The 24,919-nt window shown below is 48.7% G+C and overlaps 1 protein-coding gene across 2 annotated transcripts; it reads right to left on the minus strand.

Moving 5' to 3' along the window:
* Nucleotides 1-3,985: 3,985 nt before the first annotated feature.
* Nucleotides 3,986-23,755, minus strand: Cpa5 (carboxypeptidase A5). 2 transcript variants are annotated; one of them, XM_057782114.1, is made up of 11 exons: nt 23,640-23,755; nt 21,779-21,860; nt 20,595-20,729; nt 12,563-12,661; nt 11,275-11,376; nt 9,112-9,213; nt 8,664-8,774; nt 8,135-8,225; nt 4,926-5,125; nt 4,530-4,614; nt 3,986-4,173 (listed from the first exon to the last, which is right to left on the minus strand). In XM_057782114.1, the coding sequence occupies exons 1-11, from the start codon at nt 23,753-23,755 to the stop codon at nt 3,986-3,988; spliced, it is 1,311 nt and encodes a 436-aa protein (XP_057638097.1). The 2 variants fall into 2 exon arrangements, with proteins under 2 accessions (XP_057638097.1, XP_057638107.1); XM_057782124.1 differs by lacking the exon at nt 4,530-4,614 and having other exon boundaries at nt 4,012-4,173.
* Nucleotides 23,756-24,919: the final 1,164 nt, after the last annotated feature.

Raw genomic sequence — 24,919 nt, forward strand, 5'->3', positions numbered from 1 at the left:
GCTGGGCGGCGCCACATGGCGCTGCTCCAAGCCGTGAGATAGGAATTTGAGCCCACAGACAAGCCGATGCAGTAGCTCACACTTTTACCCCCTGCGCTTCCGGCCTGAAAGTCAGATCTAGGTTAGGGGTAATAGCACCGTCTAGAAAACAGAGGTCAAAATCCATCCATGCTCCCCGTAAAATCACTGACAGTAATGGTCTCACAAGACAGTAATGGAGCTGAAAATTTCCAGTCATCTAATATCACTGTAGCCACCATAAAGTCTGGGATGCAAGCCCGTCGCTCGTGCATTTGTGGGGACGTCGGCATATTCAAACCTCTTCTGCTTCCAGGCGTACCAAAATGTTACACATGCCACATGACACGAGGAAACACCTGTGTCCTGGATTCTATGTGTACCGGCCTATGTTTTTTTATTGTCGTTTTAGAATGTACTTGTGGTGGTTTGAATGAGAAATGTCCTCCACAGGCTCATATATGTGAACATGTGGTCACCTCGTTGGTGGCAGTTTAGGAAGGCTGTGGGGCCTTCGGGAGATGGAACCTTGCTGGGGGACCTACATTGCTGGGACTGAACCACATCCCAAGTTAACATCTCTTGCTTGCCACGTCTCTTGATGATGCGCTTAATCTCATTTTTTTCTTCATTGTGGATAGACAGGATAGGCCCTGCCGTATGCACATACCATGAAACCTGGGTGTGCAGTGGGCTAAAGCATCTACAGCTATGTAAACACACTATGATGCTTGCTCAAAGATAAAACCACTGGTGGCTATGTCCCCACCGTTATGATACTGTGTCTCCAATGACAAGACAGATTAGAAGGGTTTGGTTTCCTAGTGCATCAAAAACAATCACTGATCAGGTGGTTGACAGCACACACCTTTAATCCAAGCGCTCAGAGGCAGGTGGATCTCTGTGAGTTCAAGGCCAGCCTGGTCTACAAAGGGAGTTTCAGGACAGTTATATATAGTTACATAGAGAGAAACCCTGTCTCAAACAAACAAACAAACAAACAAACAAACAAACAAACACAGTCCTCAAGACAGCCCTGGACTGCCCCTGTTGGATGAACCCCACCTGTTTCAGCCATAGTGAGGTAAGTTCTGTCACATGGTCACATATAGCAACATGGATGGAGGTGAGGCTGAGGAGGAGAGAGCTTCCACAAATCTCAATGCCTTTCAAACACCTGGTGCTGCCAAGAGCTAAGGGAGAGCAAACAACCCAGACGCAGGGCCTGCCTTATGGTCTCAGAGACCAGCCAAGATGAACAAGGAAACAAAATCAATTAGTTGCTAACGATCAGTGCTTCAAAGGAGATAAATGAGGTCTTGGAAAGGAAGATTATGGGAGACAATGATCTATGGGCAATGGATAGTCCTAGGGCTAAGGCTTATAAGGAAATGTTAAAGGGGAAGAGTGGGCCAAAGAACGTTCCAGAGAGGAGAAGCAGCACATGGAAGGATCTCTAGTGGGAGACCTGGAAGGGGCTCAGTTGGATAAGAACAGGTTGTCTGACCTGGGTGGGGTTTTGAAATCATCGTTTTTGGTTGTTGTGGTTTGGTTTGGTTGATGTTGTCATTGTTGTTTTGGTTGATTGGTTTTGTTTTGCTTTGAGAATGAGGCTATTATAGGCCACATCCATACAAGCCCAGAAATAGAAGCAGGGGGGTCTCTGTAAGTTCTAGACCAACCTGGTCTACATAGTGTCTCAAAAAACAAACAAAAACAATAAAAGACCACCTCTAGCCATTAACATCACTCAGTTTCTGTAGGACTCTTCTCTGCACAGGAGTTCTTGACAACAGGCTCCTAGCATCTTCAGGGAGCTTGAGGGTGAGACATCTTCAGGGTTTGTGGTACCTGAGGGCCGGCTGCACCCTGCTTCGCTGTGGTGTGTGCCCTTTAACTGATGTTATCTCTGCGTCTGAGCCTTCTCCTCAAAAATGAGGTCCTTAGCAGTTCCGCCTAAGACAGCTAAGAGGAAGCCATGCGTTGAATCCCATAATGCACTGGAGCTGTGCTAGGCTGATAGTAGGTGCTCGGAAAGAACTTAACACCACATTACTAAAAAACTTACCAGCCAGTCCTCCTGCCTCCAGGACAATGCTGCCCCAGCTCCTCCTGCCCCACCCCGGAAATGCAGGTTAACTGTCAAGATGAAATCCTAATACCTTCAGGATATGCAAGCCTCCACAATTGGACAAATAATGACAGAAGTTTCAGATTTACACAAACCAGGTTCTGGGTGACTTTGTAATGCTTTTTAAATGCTCTGAAACAGCTTCCCTTATCTTAAAAATGAGCTTATTGAGTCAGGTATAATAGTTCACAAGGGGCTGAGACAGGAGGATTGCCATGAGTTCCAGGACTAGCTTGAACTACAGTGTGAGATTCTGCTTCAAAAATAATTTTGTAATTTAAAAATGAGTTTATTTATACCAGTAATGTACCCTCCCATGAGGATAAAATGAAAATATTTGTGTAGGGGCATAAAAGCTATAACCACACTTGAGTGTGCAGAAGCAGAACCTGTTTTATTTATCTCCAGCTTATATGAATGTAGCCTGTTACCCTGTATTTCCACTAACAGAAAACTTCGGGTTGGAAATTTCAACTTGATTAAACCACTTCCAGCTTTAAAAAGAAAAACACCTCAGTTTCTCGTGGAAATTTTAGCCAGAATGTTCTGTCCTCCTCCATTGCTGGCTCTTCCCCTGCATGTAATCCAGCTTCTTGAGGGGTTAAATGCCCTGACTTCCCTGGAACGTCCCAGCTGGTCCTCTGCATGCTTATCTAATATGCCATCATGTTACAGGCTGGACACCCGTTGGCCGTGGCCTTGTCTCTTACCTGCAGAATCTACACACACATACACACACACACAAACTTTTTTCCCTTTTGGTCAGAATTCTTAAGAGCCTCAGCTCTTATAGCTGCCTCTAATACCAGCCCAGCCCCTTTAGTAATTTGCTGCTTAAGCATCACAGTGAATATGGGCCTTGTCTAGGTTGAAAATAGTGGCTGTAGTTTGATCGTCTAAAATCACCTCCTTTCATGAAGGGTTTCTCTTTTTGCAGGCTGTAGAAGGCCTTCTTCCTATATCTTTCTGATTTCATCCTTTTCTGTGTCACTCAGGAACTGGCTTACGGGGCATCCAGACTCTTTAACATAAACACACACACACACACACACACACACACACACACACACACGTACACGCTTGCATAGGGCCTGACTTTTGCAACCAAAAGTCTTGCTCTCAAACTAACGTTTCCGCCTCAGACTTCCACAAATATTGCCAGCCTCCATTTGATTTCTCGCTTCTAGAACATACCAGGAGGCTCTCTTCCTTGCTCCCCGATAGTAAGTGACAGAGAGCCCACCTCATTGGGATCTCAAAACGATGTCCTCCTCCTCTCCCTGAGAAAATCCTGCTCAGCACACACCTAACCTGCAGTAACTGCTTGATGGCCACAAACCAAGAACTTGTTCACATTCAGACATGGGGCCAGTGCAACCCTTTGAGGAAGCACCTCAAATGTCCTCCACTCCATCCCTGGTCTAAGAGGAAGGTGGGAGAAAGGACAAGGACCTTCTTCTCCCTGTTTAAATCAAGCCTGGTCCCCCTCTGGATTTCATTAAAATGTCAAAAACTGCTGGGACAATGTATATTTTGATTGTCCCTGGTGTTGGGTAGCAAAGAGAAGAAACAGCAGAGCTCAGGCCCCATATTTTCCTGAAGACAGTGGGTGTGTGTGTGTGGAGGAATGTCCTGGACACATCAAATTGCCCTGAGGGATGCCTAAGCAGACTGTCCCTTCCCAACACTGAGCACAAAGAGGTGTAAGCCAACACTAGAGGCAACAGGCTGTTCAAACTTGCTTCTGTTTTCTAAGAATCCAACAAGGGTGTGGGAGAGATGCTTAACTTGGGGTTCAGGAGGCATCCCAGACCTTCTCTGGTCTGAGTAAGGTGGCTAATAGGGGTGTCTCAGGGCATGTTTCATGATGGTCCGAATGGCCATCCATGTCTCCTGGGCTGTGGGAACAATCTGTGAGGCCGGCAGCAGGAAACCGTATTGTCCAGTGTCACGGAGCTCGAAGCTGAAGGCATACTTGATGCCGCTGTCATAGGCCCAGTCCACCGTGATCCCACTGGCTGTATCTAAAAGGAAAAGGGCAAAAAAGTGCCCGGGGAAGACGAAGATGTGACCACAGGATACAGAGGAATCCTGAGTGGAAAGTAGGGTGCTGCCGCCCACCTGGACCTGATCACATCAGATTTCCTGACTCAGACCTTATCCTGGGCCCTACCCCACCCACCCACAACCAATCTTCCCCCTAGCAGAAATAGGCCAACAGACTGAGAACCTTTCCCCTCAGGGGACTTTGAAATAGGCCAGCTATCAGGATCTGATGCTGTAGATAAAGGACTGCCTGGATACCAGCATCCACCCAGCCCAGCTAGGTCAGGGGTGCTACTGCACCTGCCCTGCCCCAGGCACATATGGATTCACTCACAGAGGGTGGTACTGATGCTGCCGAAAGTGTACTCGGTCCCATGCACCTTATGCAGAGCTTTCACTGTATCCTTGGCAAGATTGAACTGCAAATGACAGACAGAGGGTAAGAGGCCAGGGCTCCCCAACCCAACCCCTGCGTGCTCAGCGGCTGGTGAGAAGTGGGGGTCTTGGAGCCCTGGAAGTTGACCGTGTAGACAGTGCCATACCTCCATCTTTGAGTTTGATCACACATGAGAACAACTCTACTGATTTTATTTTATTATGGGGTCTCCCTATCATTGGTCCGGACCGTCATGTTGGGAGTCAAAATCTCAATCCCCTGGGCATGCACCAGGGATGGACTTTCCTAGAGAGAGGCTTTCTGCTTTCCCACACTCTAAACAGCCAGTCTTACCAGCTCCTCATGGTTTGGCACAGGCTCCAGAGAGTGGCCGTAAGGATACATGACCATCTGAGAGTAGCTATGGATGGAGACCAGCGCTTTGAAGTTCCCGTGGCCTGTGATGAACTCCACAATTGCAGCTACCTCTGGCTCCGACTGAGGTGCGGGCCCTCGGTACGTCTCTGAGCAGGGATTTTTGTTAGAACCGTTTCCTGAAAGTAAAGCCACCCCAATGGTCAGATGTGGCAAAACAGTGTTCACCAAACACCATTATGGCTTGCAAGTGCCTCTGACAATTCGGTTAAGGTCGTGTGACAGCTTCTGGCCAATGAAAATATGAGTAGAAATGATGTGTCCATTGTTTGGAGGCTGTTAAGAGGTGGCGAGACCTGGTAGCACACGCCTTTAATTCCAGCACGAGGGAGGCAGAGGCAGACAGATCTCTGTGAGTTCAAAGCCAGCCTGGTTTACAGACCAAGTCCTGGAGAAAACAGTCCTGGCTACATAGAGAGAACCCAGCTCAAAAAAAAAAAAAAAAAAAAAAAAAAAAGAAGGAAAGAAAGAAAAAGAAAGGAGGGAGGGAGGGACAACTCCACATTCTCTTCTCTGTGACTAAAGCAAAGCACTCTGAATAGAAGCATAGAAGCACCATGACTCAGCAACTCTGGGTTTGCAGGGAGCACCCTGGCTAATCCTTTGGCATAAGTCCTGACTGTCCACTGGAGAGGAAGGCCTGCCAGGGAAGGTGCATCCAGAAGCAACCCAGGCCTCTGATCCAACCCCAGCCCCACCTTGAGCGGCAGCCCTTTGGTTGGCTCTTTTGGGGTTCATGCCAGTGAGGGCCTCAAACTCGGTATCTGGTGAAGCTTGGTCCCCAGCCACATCCCTAGAAGTTCCACGGCCTTGTGGACCAGAAAGTGTGGAAAAGACAAAATGGCTTCCCAGAGCTGCTTGAGGCTGGCCTGAGAATCACAGGAGAGGCTTTTAAGAGTTTTTTTTTTTAGAATTGGAGGAGAAGGCAAAGAGTTTTGTGTGTGTGTGTATGTGCTCGTGTGTTACTACGCACATGCATGTGTGCGTGCCTGCATGTGGGGTGGTGGTGTTACTGTTACTCAGTGACACCCCCAGGCCTGTACTTCCATTTTTTGGCACATTGAGTTTGTTACTTCTCTTAAGACTTAGATGCCTTGCCCATTTCCTCAGAGCCATGTCATATAGTGCTGGACAGGGCTGGTCAAGATCTGTGAGTTAGCAACTCATGGGGAAGGTAAATTCCCACTTCCATCTCCCCTTCTACCTCCCAGAAGTGACTACGTCCAACATCCAAGCCCTTCTCAGAGACCAGGGATGGCCTCCGACTTCTGAAGCTTTGAGAAGGTACCAGAACAGCCTTCTTGTCCCCGATGCAAGCAGCAGGCTACTGCAAACTGTTCCCCAGGAGTTCAGGTAGGGATGACACAGTGCTCTGAGGGATAGTCTCCAGAGTCCCCACAACACAACAATTAAGACAGCATGAGAACCATGAACCATATCTTCCCGCCTGAGTCACGTATTCTTCCTGGCCAGAGGAGCCCGGAGGCTGTTCTGTCAACAAAGAATGCAGCCCTTCTCGATTGGGTGGTCCTCACCTACGGTGGTTAGAAGGGGGACAGCAGCCTCCCCACCCCCGGATTGGCACGGGCTGGGCACACAGTGGCCCTTTGTTGTGTCTATTGAGTTCCTGCACCTGCTCCACTTGACGAATGACAAACAGCAACAGATGAGCAGAGCGAGAGGCCAAAAGCTTTGTCTGTGTTTGCAGCCCACGCAGGGAGAGCCGTTCCCCTGCCAACGGCCAGGTGGCTTTGCCCAAATATGGAGAAACACTTGAGGCCATTAGTTCTAGTTTGAGCTCAGCAGAATAAACTAATCTCCCCTGCCCAAACGGGAATTAGCTGCCTGCCATTCTGACGTCCACAGTCAAGGTCTTCTGAGCCTGCCTGTCTCACAAGTATCTGCTAATGGATTCGTTAGCTGTTTATTTTTCCTTCTCTAAAGATGTAATTGTAGCAAGAGGAGATCTCAGAAAGTACATTGTGAATTATTAAAGCACTAATCTTCGGGTAGTGGGATTATGGGAGCTTTTCTACCCCTGTGGGCTCTCCCACCCCCGTAACAGTTTTTACATTGTGTATCTACAGGTTTTATTTTATTTTATTTCTTTACAGACAGACCCACAAATGCTATTTTCTTTAAGACAGAATTTTATCTACCTCTAAACTGGGCTACCTCAGTATTTGTGAGTACTGTCAGGTCTTAGAGCCACGGCTGCCTGCCTAGGTTAACCCTGGTCAATCTGGAGGCAGACAGGTCTAATTTTACAGTCAACAATCCCTGACCACAGTGGCTACACATGGCCCTAATGCTCAGGCACCCCCCACCATGTGACCTGGGGGCTTTCCTACCCATCCTTTAGACATTTCCTTAGTTTCCACTGTAAACAAACTCCAAGAAGCCAGATTTACAGAGTCACAGACACCCACAATATTTTTATCATTAATCTAATATCTAGAATATTCTACCATTAGCTTGGGCACCAACTTATGGATCTGTTTGTTAATAGCAGTGGTTTGGTCTCCCTTGGGGAGCCAACCCGTGTCTCCACTGTGTAGTACAGATACTGTGTCTGGGGATGAAGGCTGTGTGTATCCTGTAGATGGCTCTGGCTGGTCCTGAAATCCCACCCATCCAAACTGCTACTTTACTTAGATCCTGATAGTCCCTCTGAATGGTCTTGGTTTCCCTATCTAGTCTCTGCACCTTTGGCACATGCTGAGAGAGAAACAACCAGAAAAGCTAATCTAAGAACTCCGGAGAAAGCAGCCAAGCCAGCCATGGGATGGTATAGCTCTGCCAGGATGAGCTAGCTTCCTGGAGCCTTTCTCTGCCATGTTGAGGATTTGATGATACTTGCAATGTGTCTTCATTTTAATAGCTAAGGGTTCCCTTATAGGTTTAGCATATGGATCCACTTATCACGTACACAATCTCACCTAGATTCCACAGTCAGCCTTAGGGGTGTGCTCACCTGACCCTGGCCATGACGCGCATAGACTAGCCAAAGATGTTGTCCATGCCTCCCGACTCATGAGTCAACCCACCCTGACGGTATGAGAGAACCTACTGAAGACCAACCCCTCCTCCTCCTCAAGTCCTGCCCTGGATGAAACAGATTGCCATACCTCCAAAACCTGTCTTCCAGTTCCTGTTGAGGTCTACGCCAATGCAGGAGATGCCGGGTTGACTTGACTTGTTTTTCCGCCACAGGCGATTCTGAGAAAAGCCAGGGCAGGCAGCCTCGTTAATTGGGCCCACTCCTAGGGAAGGGATAACTGACATCCTGGACCATGGAAAGGGAAGATGGTCCTAGTGGGGCTGGAAGGAGCAAAAGGAAGGAGCTTGCAGGGACAGGATGAGCTGACACGGAGGTGGGCCCGACTGTGTGCAGACTAGATCTCCAGTGGTTCATGTGAGTGCCGGGGGAGAAATCTAACACGCTGCCAATGGAAGCTTCCTTGGGCAATGGGCAGGTTCTTGGGAAAGATAGTTTTAATCCCATAGCCTTAATACCCCTGCAGTTCTCTTTTTGCCAGACAGGCTCTCTGTAGAAAGCCTCCAAAGAAGACAGCCAGAAGCCACCATGATATTTCCCTGCCCCAGCACACACTCCAGGTAACCACTACTGGGGATCCCACCCCCAGCTGCCCTTACCATGCTGTGAGTAAAAGCAAAGCCATCGGGGTTGGTGACAATCTCGATGAAAATGTCCATGGCGTTCAAAATTTTTTTCAAGACATGGTCTTTGCCATATGCACTGACAATCTACAGAAGAGGGGGACAGTAGCAAGCCTTCTGGGTGTCCCTGGAGGTGCAGCAGGACTCTTCCACAAGAGGAGGTGGCAATGGCTCACCAAACATATACCACAGAGAACCAAACGCTTTAGTCTTAAACAATTACAAGTAAGATAGACAGATCCCCTAATTGGAAAAAGGTCAGAGCATATGATAATGTTCCAAAGGCCGGGGGAGGACCAAAAACCCTGAAGTCAGAGAAACTGAGTCAAATTTTTCAACTAGAGGTCCCTTTCAATACACAAAAATCCCCTTCCCCTGGCCCCAATCCTTTGATGCTATTCCCTAGTTGCCAGTCATAGCTGACCTTATTCGAGATCCAGATGCCAGTGGCGTGGGTGATCCACTCTCGGGAGTGGATCCCAGTGTCGATCCAGACAGCCCGGCGATTTGAACCTCCAGTGCTGAACTGGGGAAAAGGATCAGACCACAAACAGAAGTATGACCAAGACAGCCACCGTGCTGTCCCTCAAGATGCTTCCTCACTGTCTGGAATGAATCCGTATGGCAGAGCACTCAAGCTGATGCAAGGAGGACACGCTGGTCCATGCACACACGCTTGTGAAGAAGGAACACATACTGTAGCTTTGCCTTCCAAGAACACCAGCTGGAAGGCAAAGCCACCCAACAAGACTAAAAGACCTTAAGACTAGTGCCTCTCATTCTGAGTGAGGTAACCCAGACCCAGAAAGACAATTATCATATGTACTCACTCCTAAGTGGTTTTTGAACATAAAACAAAGAAAACCAGCCTACAAATCACAATCCCAGGGAACCTAGACGACATGAGGACCCTAAGAGAGACATACATAGATCTAATCAACATGGGAAGTAGAAAAAGACAAGATCTCCTGAGTAAATTGGAAGCATGGGGACCTTGGGACAGGGTTGAAGGGGAGGGGACAGGCAGGAGAAAAATGTACAGCTCAATAAAAATCAATTTAAAAAAAGTAGAAGTGGACTTCATGTATGAAATTATCAAAGAATTAACTAAAATATTTTGAACAAAAGGGCAATAACTTGGAGGATTTTTGTAATGAAATGTGTTTCCAGTTCCAGCCTAGAAAAGAGGGGCAGGAAATAAATTGAATTAGTTGACAGTGTACATGGACCCTAAAACCTACTCAGGAAACTTACAGTGCATGTTTAGAAGATTGTTACTTGACACTTGAATGAAAACTAAATTTTCCTGATAGCTGATGATATTGTTGCAAAGCCTGGATATAATCTAGAGATGAGAGAATTAAAATGGTGATTGTCTACAACATCCAAAAAAAAAAAAAATAGACTAGTGTCTCAGCGGGGCAGTGGTGGCACACTTTAATCCCAGCACTCAGGAGGCAGAGTGAGGTGGATCCGTGAGTTCAAGGCCAGCCTGGTCTACGAGAGAGTTCCAGGGCCCGCTCCAAAGCTACAGAGAAACCCTGTCTCAAAAAACAAAAAACAAAAACAAAGCCTGGTGCCTCTCAGACGTTAATGGGCACGTGTTCTCATGTGCACTATGATGCATGAGTCTGGAGAAGCTGTAAAGTTTGCATTTCTTTTTTTTTTTTTTTTTTTGGTTTTTCGAGACAGGGTTTCTCTGTGGTTTTGGAGCCTGTCCTGGAACTAGCTCTTGTAGACCAGGCTGGTCTCGAACTCACAGAGATTCACCTGCCTCTGCCTCCCGAGTGCTGGGATTAAAGGCGTGCGCCACCACCGCCCGGCTTAAAGTTTGCATTTCTAATGCATGTGCTTCCAGGTGAAGAGGGGACTGATGTACAAAGTCACACTTTGAGGAGTAATGTCCTTTTAGAGAGAGAGAAAGACTGTGGCAATGCCTGGTGAGAGGTCAAAGCAGAGGCAAGTCAAGTCATGACAAGGTTAGGCGAGGTCATGTGACTGTCCAGAAGCATCTACCAGAGTCCCGCGAGTTCAGTGCCTAGCTTCCTTGACAACCAATGTCGAGCCCTCACATGGTTCACATGCTGGAGCACAGGCTATGGATTCTTTCCTAGGAGGATGCGCGTCCATCATGACCAAGAGCACTACAGTTTGCTCAGGCTGTGTTCAGTGGCCCCCTGAAGGGCTGGAAGGTTTCTCTAGAGCTGAGGGCCCATCTGTAGGGCTGCTGAAGCCTGACACCCTCGGTCCCTATCAAATGAGCCCTGGGTTCTCACTTAGCAGGTAAAGCAAGTTTAGAAACAGGAAGGGCACTGACTCATACACACGCACCCCGAGCTGAGGTGACAATTGCCAAGCCACATGCCTGTCTCTTTAACAACCTTCCACTTCTTCCCACCCAGGTCACTGCCACCTATCCATAGCTACAGAGGTGAGCCCCTGATTACACAAAGCTCATGGGTCTGTGGTATGGCATACGCATATCCTTGCTATCCAGAAACTTCCGCCCAGCCACTTCTCCATGAGCTCAATCTTATGATAAAGACATTCACTGTCTGATCTACTGCCTGAAGCAGTAGGCTCTTACCTTCAGGACAAGAATGGACCGATTTTCAAAGCTGTTGCCAATGCGAATTTTGGAGACAAGATTAGAATGTTCAGCTGCGAAGTTGTCAATCCAATTGTATATCTGAAAGCAACGAGGTCTATCAGACTGGCAGTTAAACGGGGAGGGGGTGAGTTCCAAGCTTGCCAATGGATACTGTTCATCCACCTCACCTTCCTTATTGCTTTCCCGCTTCCCCTGAGCGTCTCGAAGATCATGGCTCAAGAATTGCAAATCCCAAAGATTCCCTCAGAACTAAAGGACATTGAGCTGTGGCCTGCTAGAATGCCAGGCTCCTCATGCCCATGTAGAGCTGTATTTTCACTGAGATAACAAAGTGTGTTGAGCCCTCTCAAATCCTAGCAGGAGCTGCCATGTCTGTAATCCCAGCCCTTGAGAGGCAGAGGCAGGGGGATCAGTAATTCAAGCCAGCCTAGGCTACATAGGAAGGCCCCATCTAAAAAATAATCACGAATAAATAAATAAATTCCTAGACGTGGTCTGCATGAACCTCTCGGTTGAAAATTCATTCTCTTGCCTTGGCTTTATCCGCCTGACAGATCTCATAAACTGTGGAGCCCTGTTTTATCTTCCCACTCCTTCTGCACGCAGCAGCTTGAAGGGAAGGGTAGTGTTTTATTATTGACATCAATAACAGTGACAGTGTATATTAGTTCATTTTCTTGTCCTTTCAGTACCTATCAATGAATAAACATTAGAAAGAAAATGGATTCTCTGTTACAGATCTTATGAATTGGGAAGAGGGGTGGAAGAGACCGTATCAGTAATGTCGTGTCCTGTACAGGCAAACGAGACCTGTGCCTTGAGTTTCTTTCTGGAGTGGAAGTTTCCATACCCACTTATATGTTCCCCCTTAAACACAGTGACCATGGCTCAAATCAGCCCTAGCTGGCTGTCTCCATGACCAGACATTTTCTCCAAGTATAAGCAACTGCTTGTTTCCACAAGTATGGCTTCCCAATGTGTCTAGATTGCTGCCCCTCATACCTCAGGGATCCACAGCCGGGGCCACAGAGCACCAGGACTGGTCACAGGGAGGTCAATGAGTCACTAATCAGGTGCCTCCAGCTACTCTGTTCTGGCCTGTCATGGGTCCACACCTTAGGGTGCCAACGGAAGCGCCATCCCATAGGCTCTGAGCCTGCCTAGGTGTACTTCTGAGCTGTAGTCACCCGTGTCTGACTCTGGACCCCTAATGCTTCCTCCTGGAGATCCCAAGGGGCTCAGCGGCTTTCCCAGGTGGCCCTACCTCCTCCAGAGTATGGTAAGAGGAATAGCTGAAGTCGCTGGTGCTGCGCTCCAGCCTGCGGGACCTCGCCATGGCATCTCTCTCTTCATCCAGCAGCACCTGTCCGACAGGAAGACACAAGGGAAAAGCAGAAGAAGGCTCAACCCACAGCAGCGACACCGGGGAATGAACCACCACGATCGTGTGCCATGCAACGGAAGGGTGTACAGATGAAGAGCGATCCTCCTTGTACTGACATCCGTGCTACCTTTGCCCAAATGAGCGCAGAACGAGTCAGTCTAAAGAGACAAGTTCTAAGCGTCTCTGCTCCCCCAACCCTCGTGTTACTTGCTGTGGCCTTAGTTGTCTTGACTGTACGGCCTCACAAGATAAAAGGTAGTAATGGGTTTGAAGGACACCAAGAGAGATGTTCACGGGTTCCCACCAGGGTTGTTTTTGCACTTTTTAACACTGAACCATGGACACTGAGCCCCCTGGGGAGCAGATGGCTGCTCTGATGATGTCCAACAGGGACCCTTCTTCTAGGAATCAGTCTAGACAACTAGTATCCAAGCCACTCAGAAAGTCAGGCATGGACAAAGCCGACCCAAATCATGACGAACATGTCAATATTCTCACTCCTCACATTAACTACTTGCCAGACCAACACACAGGAGCCAGCAGCAATGCCCTGGAGTGCTGGTTTGCTGTTGGCATTCAACCTTCGTGTAATACTTTCCCCCGGTCATAGGAAGGGAGTACAGTCAAATGCCTCAGCTGACTATTGACCACTCAGACTACCTGTTGCTGAAATCACTGCTGGGAACCTGCTCCCAGCTCAGGTAAGAGAGTGACAGGCAAGTCCTGACCTAAGGCACCCCAGAACTAGCATGGGTTGTTCAGTGTGGAAAGTGCCCAAGTCCTCTGCCTGAGGGTGTGAGCCAGCATCCTCGTTGACCCAAAGGGGCCTCCTTAAGCTCTGAGTCACAGTTTGGACATTGCCTTATTTGGTGAGCTGTGCCTTTTGGTCTATGAAGTCTCTCTATCCTCTGTTCTCTCTCACTTGGTCAGATGACCAGATTCCAGGGCGGGAATTAACTCCGGGTCGGGGTGTTTTAGAGATAAAACAGATTGGAGAGGTGACAGCTCCTCAATGCAAAGCTAAGAAGTGGCGGAGATGAGATGAAAGCCAGATCTTGCTGGTCCCCAGCCCTGGATTCCTCAAGTTGAGCTATCAAAGAGCACGGACTAACAACAATAACACATACACACAGATATGCATATTTGCGTGTATATAAATAAATATAGATAAAGAGAGGAAACAGACGTATGCAAAATGTTAACAGCCAAAGAAGCCATCATATCATTCTTGCAATTAAAAAGTTTTTTTCAAGTAATGAAAAATCAAGTATCCTCAAGCACAGGAAAACAAGACATTAAAATGCCAGAAATAAATATAACAAAATGCTAATGGTGCCTGTTCAAATAAGATTAGAATTTTGAACATTTTCCCCCATACTCTCTTTTTTACATTTTTGGCAACATGCTTATACTACTTCAGTGAACAAGGGCTTTTACGTGAATGAATAATACCAGAACCAAAGCCTTAATACTCGTGTGAAGTGCCAACTGCAATGTCTTCAGTCCCCAGGACTGGGGGAGGGAGAGGGTCCCCACCCACTGCTATATCGGCATGAGGCTACTTGTCCAACGGCCCATGCATCCCCGAGGACCCTGTCCGCTTGCTCACAACCCTCCGATTCACAGATTACACATTTTAAAACAGAACTGGAAAGCAGTATCTGGGGCTCACATGACTTACTGTCTCAGCACCCACTACAGGTTCAGTAATTGCAATTACCATGTTTCGAACTAGGCTGGCCCAGCTAGGGGCTTCCCGCTTGGGCAAAGCCGGAATAAGTAGGTAAGTCAAGACGTGGCTGGAGGAGACCGGATCCTCGTGGGCCTCTCACGGGTACTACCATGGGAAAGCTCCCATAGAAGGAATGTGTCTTCTTCCCAGGAAATCCACCCAAATCGCAGCAGCCCACCGTGACCAATGTCTATCTGTCACCGAGGGCTGGTCCAATCAGCTGTCGTGAACAGCTGTGAGAAGACTGACATCTGGGTCCGGACAGGCCTGGTCTTTCTCTGCACCCACCAAAAATAAGCTACAAGGTCGGGAGTTCTAATGTCCCAAGGTGCAGTGGGGTCTGAGCTGGGAATGCTTGGTGGGGAAATTGGGAAGAAAGTCACAGAAGGCCCAGTTCTTCCAACAGGGCCAGGGACACCCATAGCAAACAGCCCGGAAGAGTCCAGCCTGGGTCCCACAAATCAGGCTGGAGGCAAATGGGAGGTTGGCACCAAACTGCAAATGTCTTTTCAAACCCCCTCCCGGTCCCATGAAGAGATAGGACACCCTCCTAGGAGCTGGGAACCCTCAGCCCTTACAGCTGGACCTCAGTTCTAGGAACATTAATCTACCCTGGCCTGAAAACTGCACAGATGTTTGCTCCCTCCTGGGGGTGAGGGAAGAGGTTGAGAGCTGAGAAGGAGGCCTAACACGGGTTCAGGATTTCAAACAACCCCGTCAGGCTCCTCAGGGGGAAGAGTTAGAACAAAAAGCTTAGAAGTCGACCATTTGCCCTCCCTGGAAGCCATAACCTGACAGGGACAGAGAGACCTGAATTGCATTCATTCATTACAGGGATAAGGAAGTGTGAGGCCTTATGGGAAAAAAAAATAGCAGCCCCATAATGAGGGAAAGAAGTAGCCTCGGGACCCCAATGGTGGAGCTGAGGTCTGAAGAACGCCAATCTCCATGCCCCCTGCTCCAATCACAGACCTCCGTAGACACAGCTCAGCAAGCAGTTCTCTTGGATTCTCTCTGTCTCTCTTTTCCAGGCCTAACATTTGCTATGTAAGCGGCATATATGGGAGGTGCTACTGACCTGCCGTTGTTAAAATGAGGCCCCTCAGCAGCTAAGGCTGAACCCTCAGGCAGTGAAACCCAAGTTAAAACACCACACACAAACAACCATCTTGATTGACACGGTGTGGTCCCCTAGTCAGACTGTCTCAGATGAGACACTAATACTGTCCCCCTTGTACAATGAGGGTCATTTTATCTTACACTCTAACACATACTTAAAAGTGCTGTCATAAGGAGCAGCCTGGCACATGGTAAATTCCAGCTAACTTTAGCTAGGAGGAGAAGGGTAGTGACCATGACAAGGGACTGGGAAAGTAGGAGAGGGGACAGGGACAGTTTAAAGAGGGGTAGACGCTGACATGGGGGCAAGATTTTTGAAAGCAATGAGCAAATAAACCATTCAGACAGATACCTACGGGAATGGCATTCCAGGGGTGACACCAGCCACTATAAAGACTTGAGGTGTGGGTATAGCCAAGAGCCCTGAGGTAGGAATGTATCAGGCAAGTTCTAGGAATGTCAAAGACAGCGGCTGGTACCGATCACTAGACAGCAAAGATGACTTGGGGTAAGGGGTGGCTCACTTGGAGCCTTGGCTTTTTCAAGAACTTTGCATTCATTTTGAGTTGGAGAATCCCCCCAACAACTTGCCTGCCCTTTCCTTCCTGCTTTTATTTATTAATTTATTTGTTTATTTACTTTCTTACTTAGACAGAGTCATACTATCTAGCCAGCCTGCAACTTCACATCCCCTTAGCTCCATCTCCAGAGAGGTGGTTCGCCCAGCCCCAACAGATTGTCAAGTAGGGGATGGACATAATCAGATTCATACATTGTGTAAAGGACCCATCTGGCTGCCGTCTTGAGACTGGATAAGAGGGAAGCAAGGATAAAATTGGGGAGAGAAATTAGAAAGTTCCTGGAACACAGCCCGCCACTCCTATAATCCCAGTTCTCAAGGAGGCTGAGGCGGAAGTTTTAGTGGGTCCCTTTGTGGGACACTGCTGTGTGTCCAGCACAGTGATAGTTATGCTGACCCGCAGTGGTAGTTTGGAATGCATCAGAAGTGTTTGAAGGAAGAGCCTGCAGGATCTTCGGTAGGCTGGCTGGAAGGTTTGAGAAGGAAGTCCAGAATGATTCCTAGGGGACACCTGAGCTCCCAGAGTCTGTAGAGGAGCAGATGGAAACTTAGGATATTGCTATTGTACCTGTAAAGTTTGCAAAGACCCTCAGACAGTCATGCGAACTGTAGGAAGGTGCTAGAGTTCAAGGAAGACCCCAGCTGGAGACACGGGGGTCGTGGGGGCGGGAGTTAGCTCCATCACCCTGGACCAAGGTGTGGAGAACTGTCTGAATGTTCCTGCCAACAAGAACACCGTGGTCAACAGAACAACCAGGGAACTCACAGAGCTGGTGACAGTACACAGAGGCCAGGAGGCCAGCCGCTAAACCACACCAGGGAAAGATGTACAATTAACTGAGCAGAAGTGGACCGAATGTCTCTGTGCCTTTGTCCCAGACCCTTTTGGTGAAGTGAAGGGTAGACAGCCTGCCAAAGGAAATTGGTAGAGAGAACAAATAAAAGGTCAGTATTTCTAGTTTTGTTCTAGAAGGAAGCAGAGAAATAGGGCATATCCAATGAGGGGGATCGGGAGGCTTTTTTCCAGAGAGCTCAATAGCGCCCATTTGTATGCTGATGCGGGCCAGCCTACAGAGAGGGGAAGCTGCTGAAGCGGGCTTTATGCTAAATTGTATTTCTCTCTGGATGGTCAGAGCACGGGTGATTTTTGTTTTCTTCTTGTGCTTTTCCCCCGTTTTCCAAATTATCTAACATGAATATTTATTAATTTTGTAATCAGAAAAAAGCCATTAAAATCCGAAGAGCTGATTGCTCAAGTGAAGCTTTCAGTGGTGACTCATCCCGGGGAGGAAGGAAAAAAAAAAAAAAAACCACTGAAGGACTGAAAAGAATGAAGAGGTGAAGAAAAATTAAATGCAAATCAAGCGCCCTCGGAATCAGATAATTTCTTGCCTGGCCCACTGCAATTTCCCTACCAGCCTCCTGCCTGTCAGTCTCCCCGGGCCCTGTCCCCAGCTCAACACAGCCTCAGTAAGAGCAGCCTTTCTGAATGCAAATCTGATGGTGTAAGTCCTAAGTCTCCCGCTTCTAGCTACGGTTTGGGGGGAAAAACCCCTCCCACTCCACAGGGCAGAAGATGCCCTTTACATGGAGTCTGGGCCCCATCATCAAATCAGGGTGAGGGGGCCTCCTTCCCCACAAGCCCCCCTTCCGTGCTCAGCCCCACACACGCACGGGTAATTACTGCTTCACAGCGCCGGTGACGTGCAATGCCTCTGGTATTCGCTCCCATAGCAACCTGTGCACACTCCATCAGGGCCCTCACCCACTCCACTGTAACCACCATTTATTCCCACCCTCCCAGCCCCCACTCTCTCCCGCTCCCCTGGATACAGCCCTGACTGAGTTCGGTGGGTTTTATTTATTTTTTATATTTTTCAGTTCCTGTGTTTCCTAGCGCCTTGTCCAGTACCCAGCACACAGTAGGCACATGTGTGTCTGCGGGTGGAGTACCCAGCACACAGTAGGCACATGTGTGTCTGCGGTGGAGCAAGCAGAGCTGCCTTTCTAAGTACTCCCTGGTCCTCTCCTCAAAAGTCTTCCCAGCCTCTGGATAAAAATCAAAACCACCAGCAAAGGTTTCCATGAAGCCTCCGTGCCTGGCCCCAACTGCCAGACACACTTCTTTCTTCTTTGCCTTCTCATATATATTAATTCAGTCAGCCCTTATTAAGGCCCCAGCCAAGGCCAGGGGTGCAAAGATCAATGAGAAAAATGCAGCTGGATCTGGAGGAGACCAATATATCAATAAGGACCCTCCCCACCCCCGTCCATGCCAGTCCTAGACCCACTGCTACCTTTATGGAAGGCTCACTTTAAGGGCACAAGGCTAGTACCAGAGCTGAGCCTGGGTGAGCATCTCAAATAAACTTGCTTCACATCGACCTGGGTGTGCAAATCCCTTCCAGGCTTGTCAGTACTTCTGAGCCTCTGGCCTGCACCCCTCCCCCACTGTCACCACAAATCAACCAGGAACAACAGCCTCTCCCCACCCCTGGCGCCCTCGAAGCCACAGAGTGACCTCAAGTTCGGCAGTCCGAGCTTGATGCTTTGCAGACGGATGGTTGGAAATTCTGCTTGCAGAGGTTAGAGCAGAGAGCTCAGGGCATTTTCCTGGGAAGGGGTCCCGTAGGAATTCAGGCTTGGGGACTTCAGGAGAGGCTCTCTCTAAAGGGGCCGGTGAGGGAAACACAGGGCAACCCAGGGACTGCCCCTATCATGCAGAAATCAACAGTTTTTTGAGTGTCTGTTCGCTAAATGCTTCTGGGTTCCCAGGGCTGGTGCAGCAGAAGCAGGGAAATGAGAACTCCAAAACGCAGGCATGGGTTAAAAAAAGGAGAACTCGGTCCTGTTCTTTTGATGTGGTAGCCTCTTTTGTCTGTGTGAGTTTCCCCATTTTTGTTTGTGGGGGATTTAATTAGAGAAACATCCCACCCCCACATGTTGAGCGGGAAACAGATGTGTCTGATCTGGGATAAAGGACTTTGAATGGACCCAGTGCCCCAGCCCTGTGCTGGCCTGGGAAAGGAATGTTGCCTAATGCGTTGATCCCTTGGCATGCGGTGTCAAGTGTGTGCGCACTGGGAGGCTCTGTGTTCCCACACTCTAAGCCTTTAGAGGAGATTAGAGCTGAACAGTGTGTTTAGGAATGAATCTCTGTGGATGCAATTCTACAGGTACATAGGCAACAACAGAATCTGCACAAGGATGCAGCCTGGGAGGCTGAACATCTGAGTGGTACCCAAGGATCTGTTATGAGAGGAGGCCATGCTACCAATACCCACTCCCCTTATGTGCAGGTAGTGCATAGCAGGGCCAGAAGACAATGTCTCTCTCTCTCACTCTCCACCTTAGGTTTTGAGACAAGGTTTCTCCCTGAACCTCTTGTTCTCTGAGTCAGCTAGACTGGCTAGCCAGAAAGCCCCAGGGATCCTCCCTCTGTCTCCACCTCCCCAACATTGGGATGGCAGGCAGCTGCTGAGTTTGATATGGATGCTGGCAATCCAACTCAGATCCTATGCTTGAGTGGCAAGCACTTCAACTGAATCATCTCCCCAGACCCGTCCTTGAACACAGCGCAGATGAAATCCATTTTCATAGCGCTTAGAAGACAGTGGACGAGGTGGAATCAGGTGGGGGCAGGGAGTTTGGAAGCTTAAGATGCCGTTCTCTGTACCCTAACCTGAGTAGGGTCTGCCATACTCCCCAAGCTATTGGAAGAATCTCATCTAGGGGAGATGCTCTGAGCACACTGGGTACAGGGAGGGGGTTAAGCACAGCGAGTCTTTGGATGTCTTTCCCCCACAGAATCCCTCGTACTGTATGTCTGAGACCTACCAGGGGACAAGAGGAAGCCATCAGAGGGGCCTAGGAAGGACCTTGGCTGTTCCCTTCTGTCTCTGCTTTCCCTTATACTTTCCTGGTGGTTGCCAAGTCTCCCAGAAGAGGCTATGTCCGCACTTGCCACATTGTGAGCTCGCCTTGCCTCCATGAGGGAATTCTGTCCCAGATTTAAAATTCCTCTTAGAAATGTATGCTCCAATATTTTATTTAGTTCATTTTTGGTTTTGCGTGTGTTCATATATGCAGTCGTGTTTGTTTGCTTTTTGTTTTGAGACAGCCAAGGTACCCTAGGTTGGCCTTGAACTCACAACTCCCTTTAACTAGGATTACAGATATGTGCCTCTGTGCCCAGTTCTATGTCCAGTTCCATGCTGAACATTGAGCCCAGGGTCTCATCCATGCTAGGCAAATATTCTACTGAATTACATCCCCAAGCCCAGAAATATACAATTTAATTTCTTCCATAATACGTCCACAAACATACAGCTGGATATCCACAAGCAAGATGTCTGCACTTGGCCTGAGGGGTTTTTGTTTTATTTTGGTTTAATATGTTTTTTTTTTCTCTCCATGGTGTGAACCAACCAAAACGAATGTGGAAAATGAGATTCTCACTGTGACCCAGGGTAGGATCTCACCTGGATGTCCTTTATCATGACGGTATAAACAAGGCCGTGAGACTTCAGATAATCTTTGACATCATGCAGCTCAGAAAAGGGAACTCTCATGTCCACAGGGAGGCTAGGTCTGGCTGGACCACGCCAGAAGTCCACCTTGTTCACAAAAAAAGAAAAAGAAAAAAGAAAGGGAGAGGAACAGAAGGAGGAAGGGAAGAAATGGAGCTGTATTTATCACCTGCCCTTATATCCCCCCCCCCAGGCTTCTTACAGGGCAGGGGGAGAGGGGAACTAGGTTTCTTTTATACTACAAAGGGGTCCGTGTCCATAAAAAAAATCCTAGGGCATGCAGAGAGGAAGAAATCTGCCCCCACCAAGCTTCTTTTCCCATTTCCTGGTCATCTTACCGCCCTGCCTCACTCATCCCTTGCTTTGTCACCTGGATCCACAGAGCCCAAGAGTTCCTACAAGTGAGACTGTCATCACCTGGGACATTAGCCTGGTCAAGACCCCGGGCCAGAAGAGGCAAGCATGACTTGTGATAGTCCCCCAGAAGCAGAGTCAAAACAGGAGGCCACACCCTGCGTCTACCTATAAATTTGTAAAATGGAGGCTCTGAGAGCGGGAGAATCCCTCGCTGATAGGGTCACGCCTACAGGGAGCAGCCAGAGCTTTGGGCCACATCCAAAAAGAGCTGGTTGTTTTACAAGCCCTCAGACAAAAGCCCCCTCTATTATAATTGTCAAAGAAAATGTTTTCCATTGTGAGAACTTGTGGAGGACAAATGTTCTTGGAAACAGATACCCGGGTTGACAGACACCAACCCAAATACCACACAAGTTTGCCAAGTGAAGCCACTCCAGCCGGAAGGCAGATGTGAGCAGCCCTCGGGCTTCGTGGCACGGCAGCAGGGACATCTGTGCTTCCCTGTGGCTTTAGGACACTGCAGCTGTTTTCAGAGCGTGCCCGTCATTCCCCCATCCATGACAGAGGGAAAAGCTAAAGGGGTCACAGCTTAGAAAGACCACCCAGCTTCATGGGGACATTGTGGCAGAGGGGCCACGCTGGAGTTGTCCACAATCTTGAGGAACACTTTTGAGACCTCGGGAAGGTTTGGGGGTGGAAAGAGTAAGGGGACCAGACAAGGAGCCTAGGCGGACAGTGACAAGGGCTGTGACAGTCGTGTCCCCGAGAGCAATCCTCACCTTCTGGGGCTTCAGGCCCTCCAGATCCCTGAGAAGTGACAACTGCTTCTCATCTTTGGCCAGGACTCGAAGAACCTGGTCTCTGGGAAGACATGAGGAGAAAGCTATGGTGGTGCTCTGGAAGGCTAGGTCGGTAGGAAGAGGTAGTGTGGAGAAGAGGAAGGCAGGAAGGACTCAGCACACAGAGCAAAAGGGATGAAGATTCGGGAGGGAGGGATTCAAAGGGGCTAGGGAGCCAAGGACAGCTCAGTGTACTGAACCCCATGAAAGGGAGATCAGAGACCTCCAGCCTCTCCTGACAGCGGAGATGAGCTCTTCCCTTCCAGCTGGGTAGCTCGGTGCACAGCGAAGAGCCTAGCGTCCCACATCACGAGCACTGGGGTCTGAGGTGGGATGGTGCCGGCTCTCTGCCTGCTTGGTTCTGGGACCCAGGAGGGGACTCTTTCTAAACTGTGTCTCTTTCTTATTGTACAGTCTGTAGATCAACCTTCTGGGACACTGGGAAGCCTGGTGTGTACGCTTGAGTTTGCTACGATTCAAAGAAGGATAATAGCACATCTACTTTGATATGAGTGTATAGTCTAACAAAGATTAGCAGATTCTTCAGGGAAAATATAAGCCTTCGGCCCTAAAGAAGAACATGTATACAATCTGTTGCATGTGATTTTAGAAGTTTTTAATTTGTTTTTTATTGATGTATATTAATTGTACTTAATAATTGGTTTCATTATGACAGTTTCATGCATGCATATAATGTATTTTGATCCTGTTCACTCTTCCCCATTGTCCTTTCTTGTCCCCTCCTATTTCTTCTGGTCCTTTCCCTCTTCCCAACTAGTCTCAATTTTAGGGGATCCTCTCAGAACTCTAAAAACTTCATCCTGAGCTTCAGATTTAGAACTCTAGATTTGGAAAGGGATAATAACATAGTCGAGACATCAGCTCCGGAGTATGAGTGGGAGATCAGGGAACCGGAAGGGTTCTGGATGAGAGCTGATTCTTCTGTCTGGTCTCACCCAGGAGTACACAAAGACACACACACATGCACACACACACAGACTTACACACAGACATGCACACATATAGTCAGACACATAGTTACACACACATCACCAGCAGACACACACAGAGATACGACACAGACACATACACACACTACACAGACAGACACACATACCATACACACTATACACAGATACACACATACACACAAACACACACACCACACACGGCACATGCATACATACATACAGAGTCACATACCACACAAAGACACATACACACACACAGACACACACACAAACACCACACAGACACACAGACACGCACACCACACACGGCACATGCATACATACATACAGAGTCACATACCACACAAAGACACATACACACACACACACAGACACACACACAAACACCACACACAGACACACAGACACGCACACCACACACAAACACACCACACACACAGACATACACACCACATACAGACACATAGACACACACACCATACACACCACACACACACACGCCACAGACACATAGACACACAGACACACATGCCACACACAACCAGCCACACACACACACACTTATAGACACATAGACACACATACCATATACACCACACACACACCACAAACACACACCACACACACACATACCACACAGAGACACATAAGCACACACACGCACCATAGACACCACACACATATATACACACCACACAGACACACACACACATCACATACAGACACATAGACACCACACACACCACACACACACACACACACACACACAGAGCATTTAGGCCTCCCCACTCCCAGTCAGTCTTCCTTCCCACCGAGCAGCAGCAACTCACCCTGTGAAATTCATTTGGCCCCAAGTTACAGCCAGGATAAAGGTACAGATCAGAAGTGTCCGTCTGCCCACGGGAGACAGCCCAGGGCCTGTTCCTCCTCCTAGGGGGCCCTGCATGCTTCTTTCTCCAGGTAAGCTTCGGGGGCTTTCTTCCAGTTTGGCCATGGCCTAGGCCTCACAACAGCACATCACCTAAAGGCCAGCAGGCCGGGCCTGAGAACAGACATTAGGCTCTAAGGGTCTAGGTCTAGCATGTGGTACCCACATGCCAGGCCCTGAGAGAGCCAGGCCAACCCTCCTCCCTCCTTTCCTGGTAAGGGGGTGGAAAGAGGGGGAGAAAGGGAAGACATGACTCTTTTCTTTCCTCTGCAGGATGGGGAGGAAATTCCCTGCGCCAACCTCCTCACGAGCATCAAATCCTCCATCTCCAGAGAAAGAGAAGTAGCTAGCGGCTCTAGGCTGTCCCCTCCACACAACTGCCCTTCCACCCGCTTCCCTTCCCACACACTGACACTGTGACTGGGCCAGATGCTCCTTGCACAGAAGAGAGTAAGCATCATTGAAGGGACACAGGGCTCAGGACAGAGAACTGGGTGCTCAGGCCCTGTCTAAAGGAACTGGGCCTTTGACCTGCTCTAATCTCAGGGACTAACTCGCCAGTCAGGTGGTGATGAAAAAAATACCTGGCCTCCCTCCCTCCCTGAATCCCTCCCTCCCTCCCTCCCTCCCTCCCTCCCTCCCTCCCTCCCTCCCTCCCTCCCTCCCTCCCAGAAGACCTGGAGTATTAGATGAGACAACCTGATGAATTGGCTTGGTGAAGCCTGAGACACGTAATGTCTTATTATTTAGAAGGCATTAACTCTTAGCCACAGGTCTGAACTCCTGTTGCCAGGGCGAAGGGAGAGTGAAGCAGAGGAAATATATATTGTACAAGAGAAGGAATTCAGTCAGGATGCCCGGTCTCTGTCATCGGGGAGCCACCACTCCACTGAGACAGGTGGAGCAATTTCTGCAGGACATGCAGGCCACAGCAGTCATTTGTATAGTCTCAACAAACGGCAAAGTTCATTTCTCCTGCAGAAGCCCTACACAGTCTACTCGTGGTCTGGGAACAGTAAGAACAAAGCAGAGGCCAGTACACAAAGCAGTCATCTTGAAAGAACGAAGCGAAAGATGGGGCCTGAACAAAACAGGACGAATCTAACAAAATCCGAGAGGTGGGAAGATTCCAAGCCAAGATCCAACAAAGTTGTTCTGTCCACAGAGGCCACTCAACTGTCA

This window comes from Chionomys nivalis, chromosome 1 (genome assembly GCF_950005125.1).
Source record: "Chionomys nivalis chromosome 1, mChiNiv1.1, whole genome shotgun sequence".
In the NCBI taxonomy this organism is placed as follows: Eukaryota; Metazoa; Chordata; class Mammalia; order Rodentia; family Cricetidae; genus Chionomys; species Chionomys nivalis.

What these genes read in the sequence shown, in the direction of transcription:
- Cpa5 (XM_057782114.1), bottom strand. Translation starts at nt 23,755, where the DNA reads ATGCAGGGCCCCCTAGGAGGAGGAACAGGCCCTGGGCTGTCTCCCGTG. An exon ending in TCATGATAAAGGACATCCAG is followed by an intron (nt 12,662 to 20,594) that starts GTGAGATCCTAC and finishes CCTGTCGGACAG; the next exon opens with GTGCTGCTGGATGAAGAGAG. An exon ending in TTGCTTTTACTCACAGCATG is followed by an intron (nt 8,226 to 8,663) that starts GTAAGGGCAGCT and finishes GGCTTTTCTCAG; the next exon opens with AATCGCCTGTGGCGGAAAAA.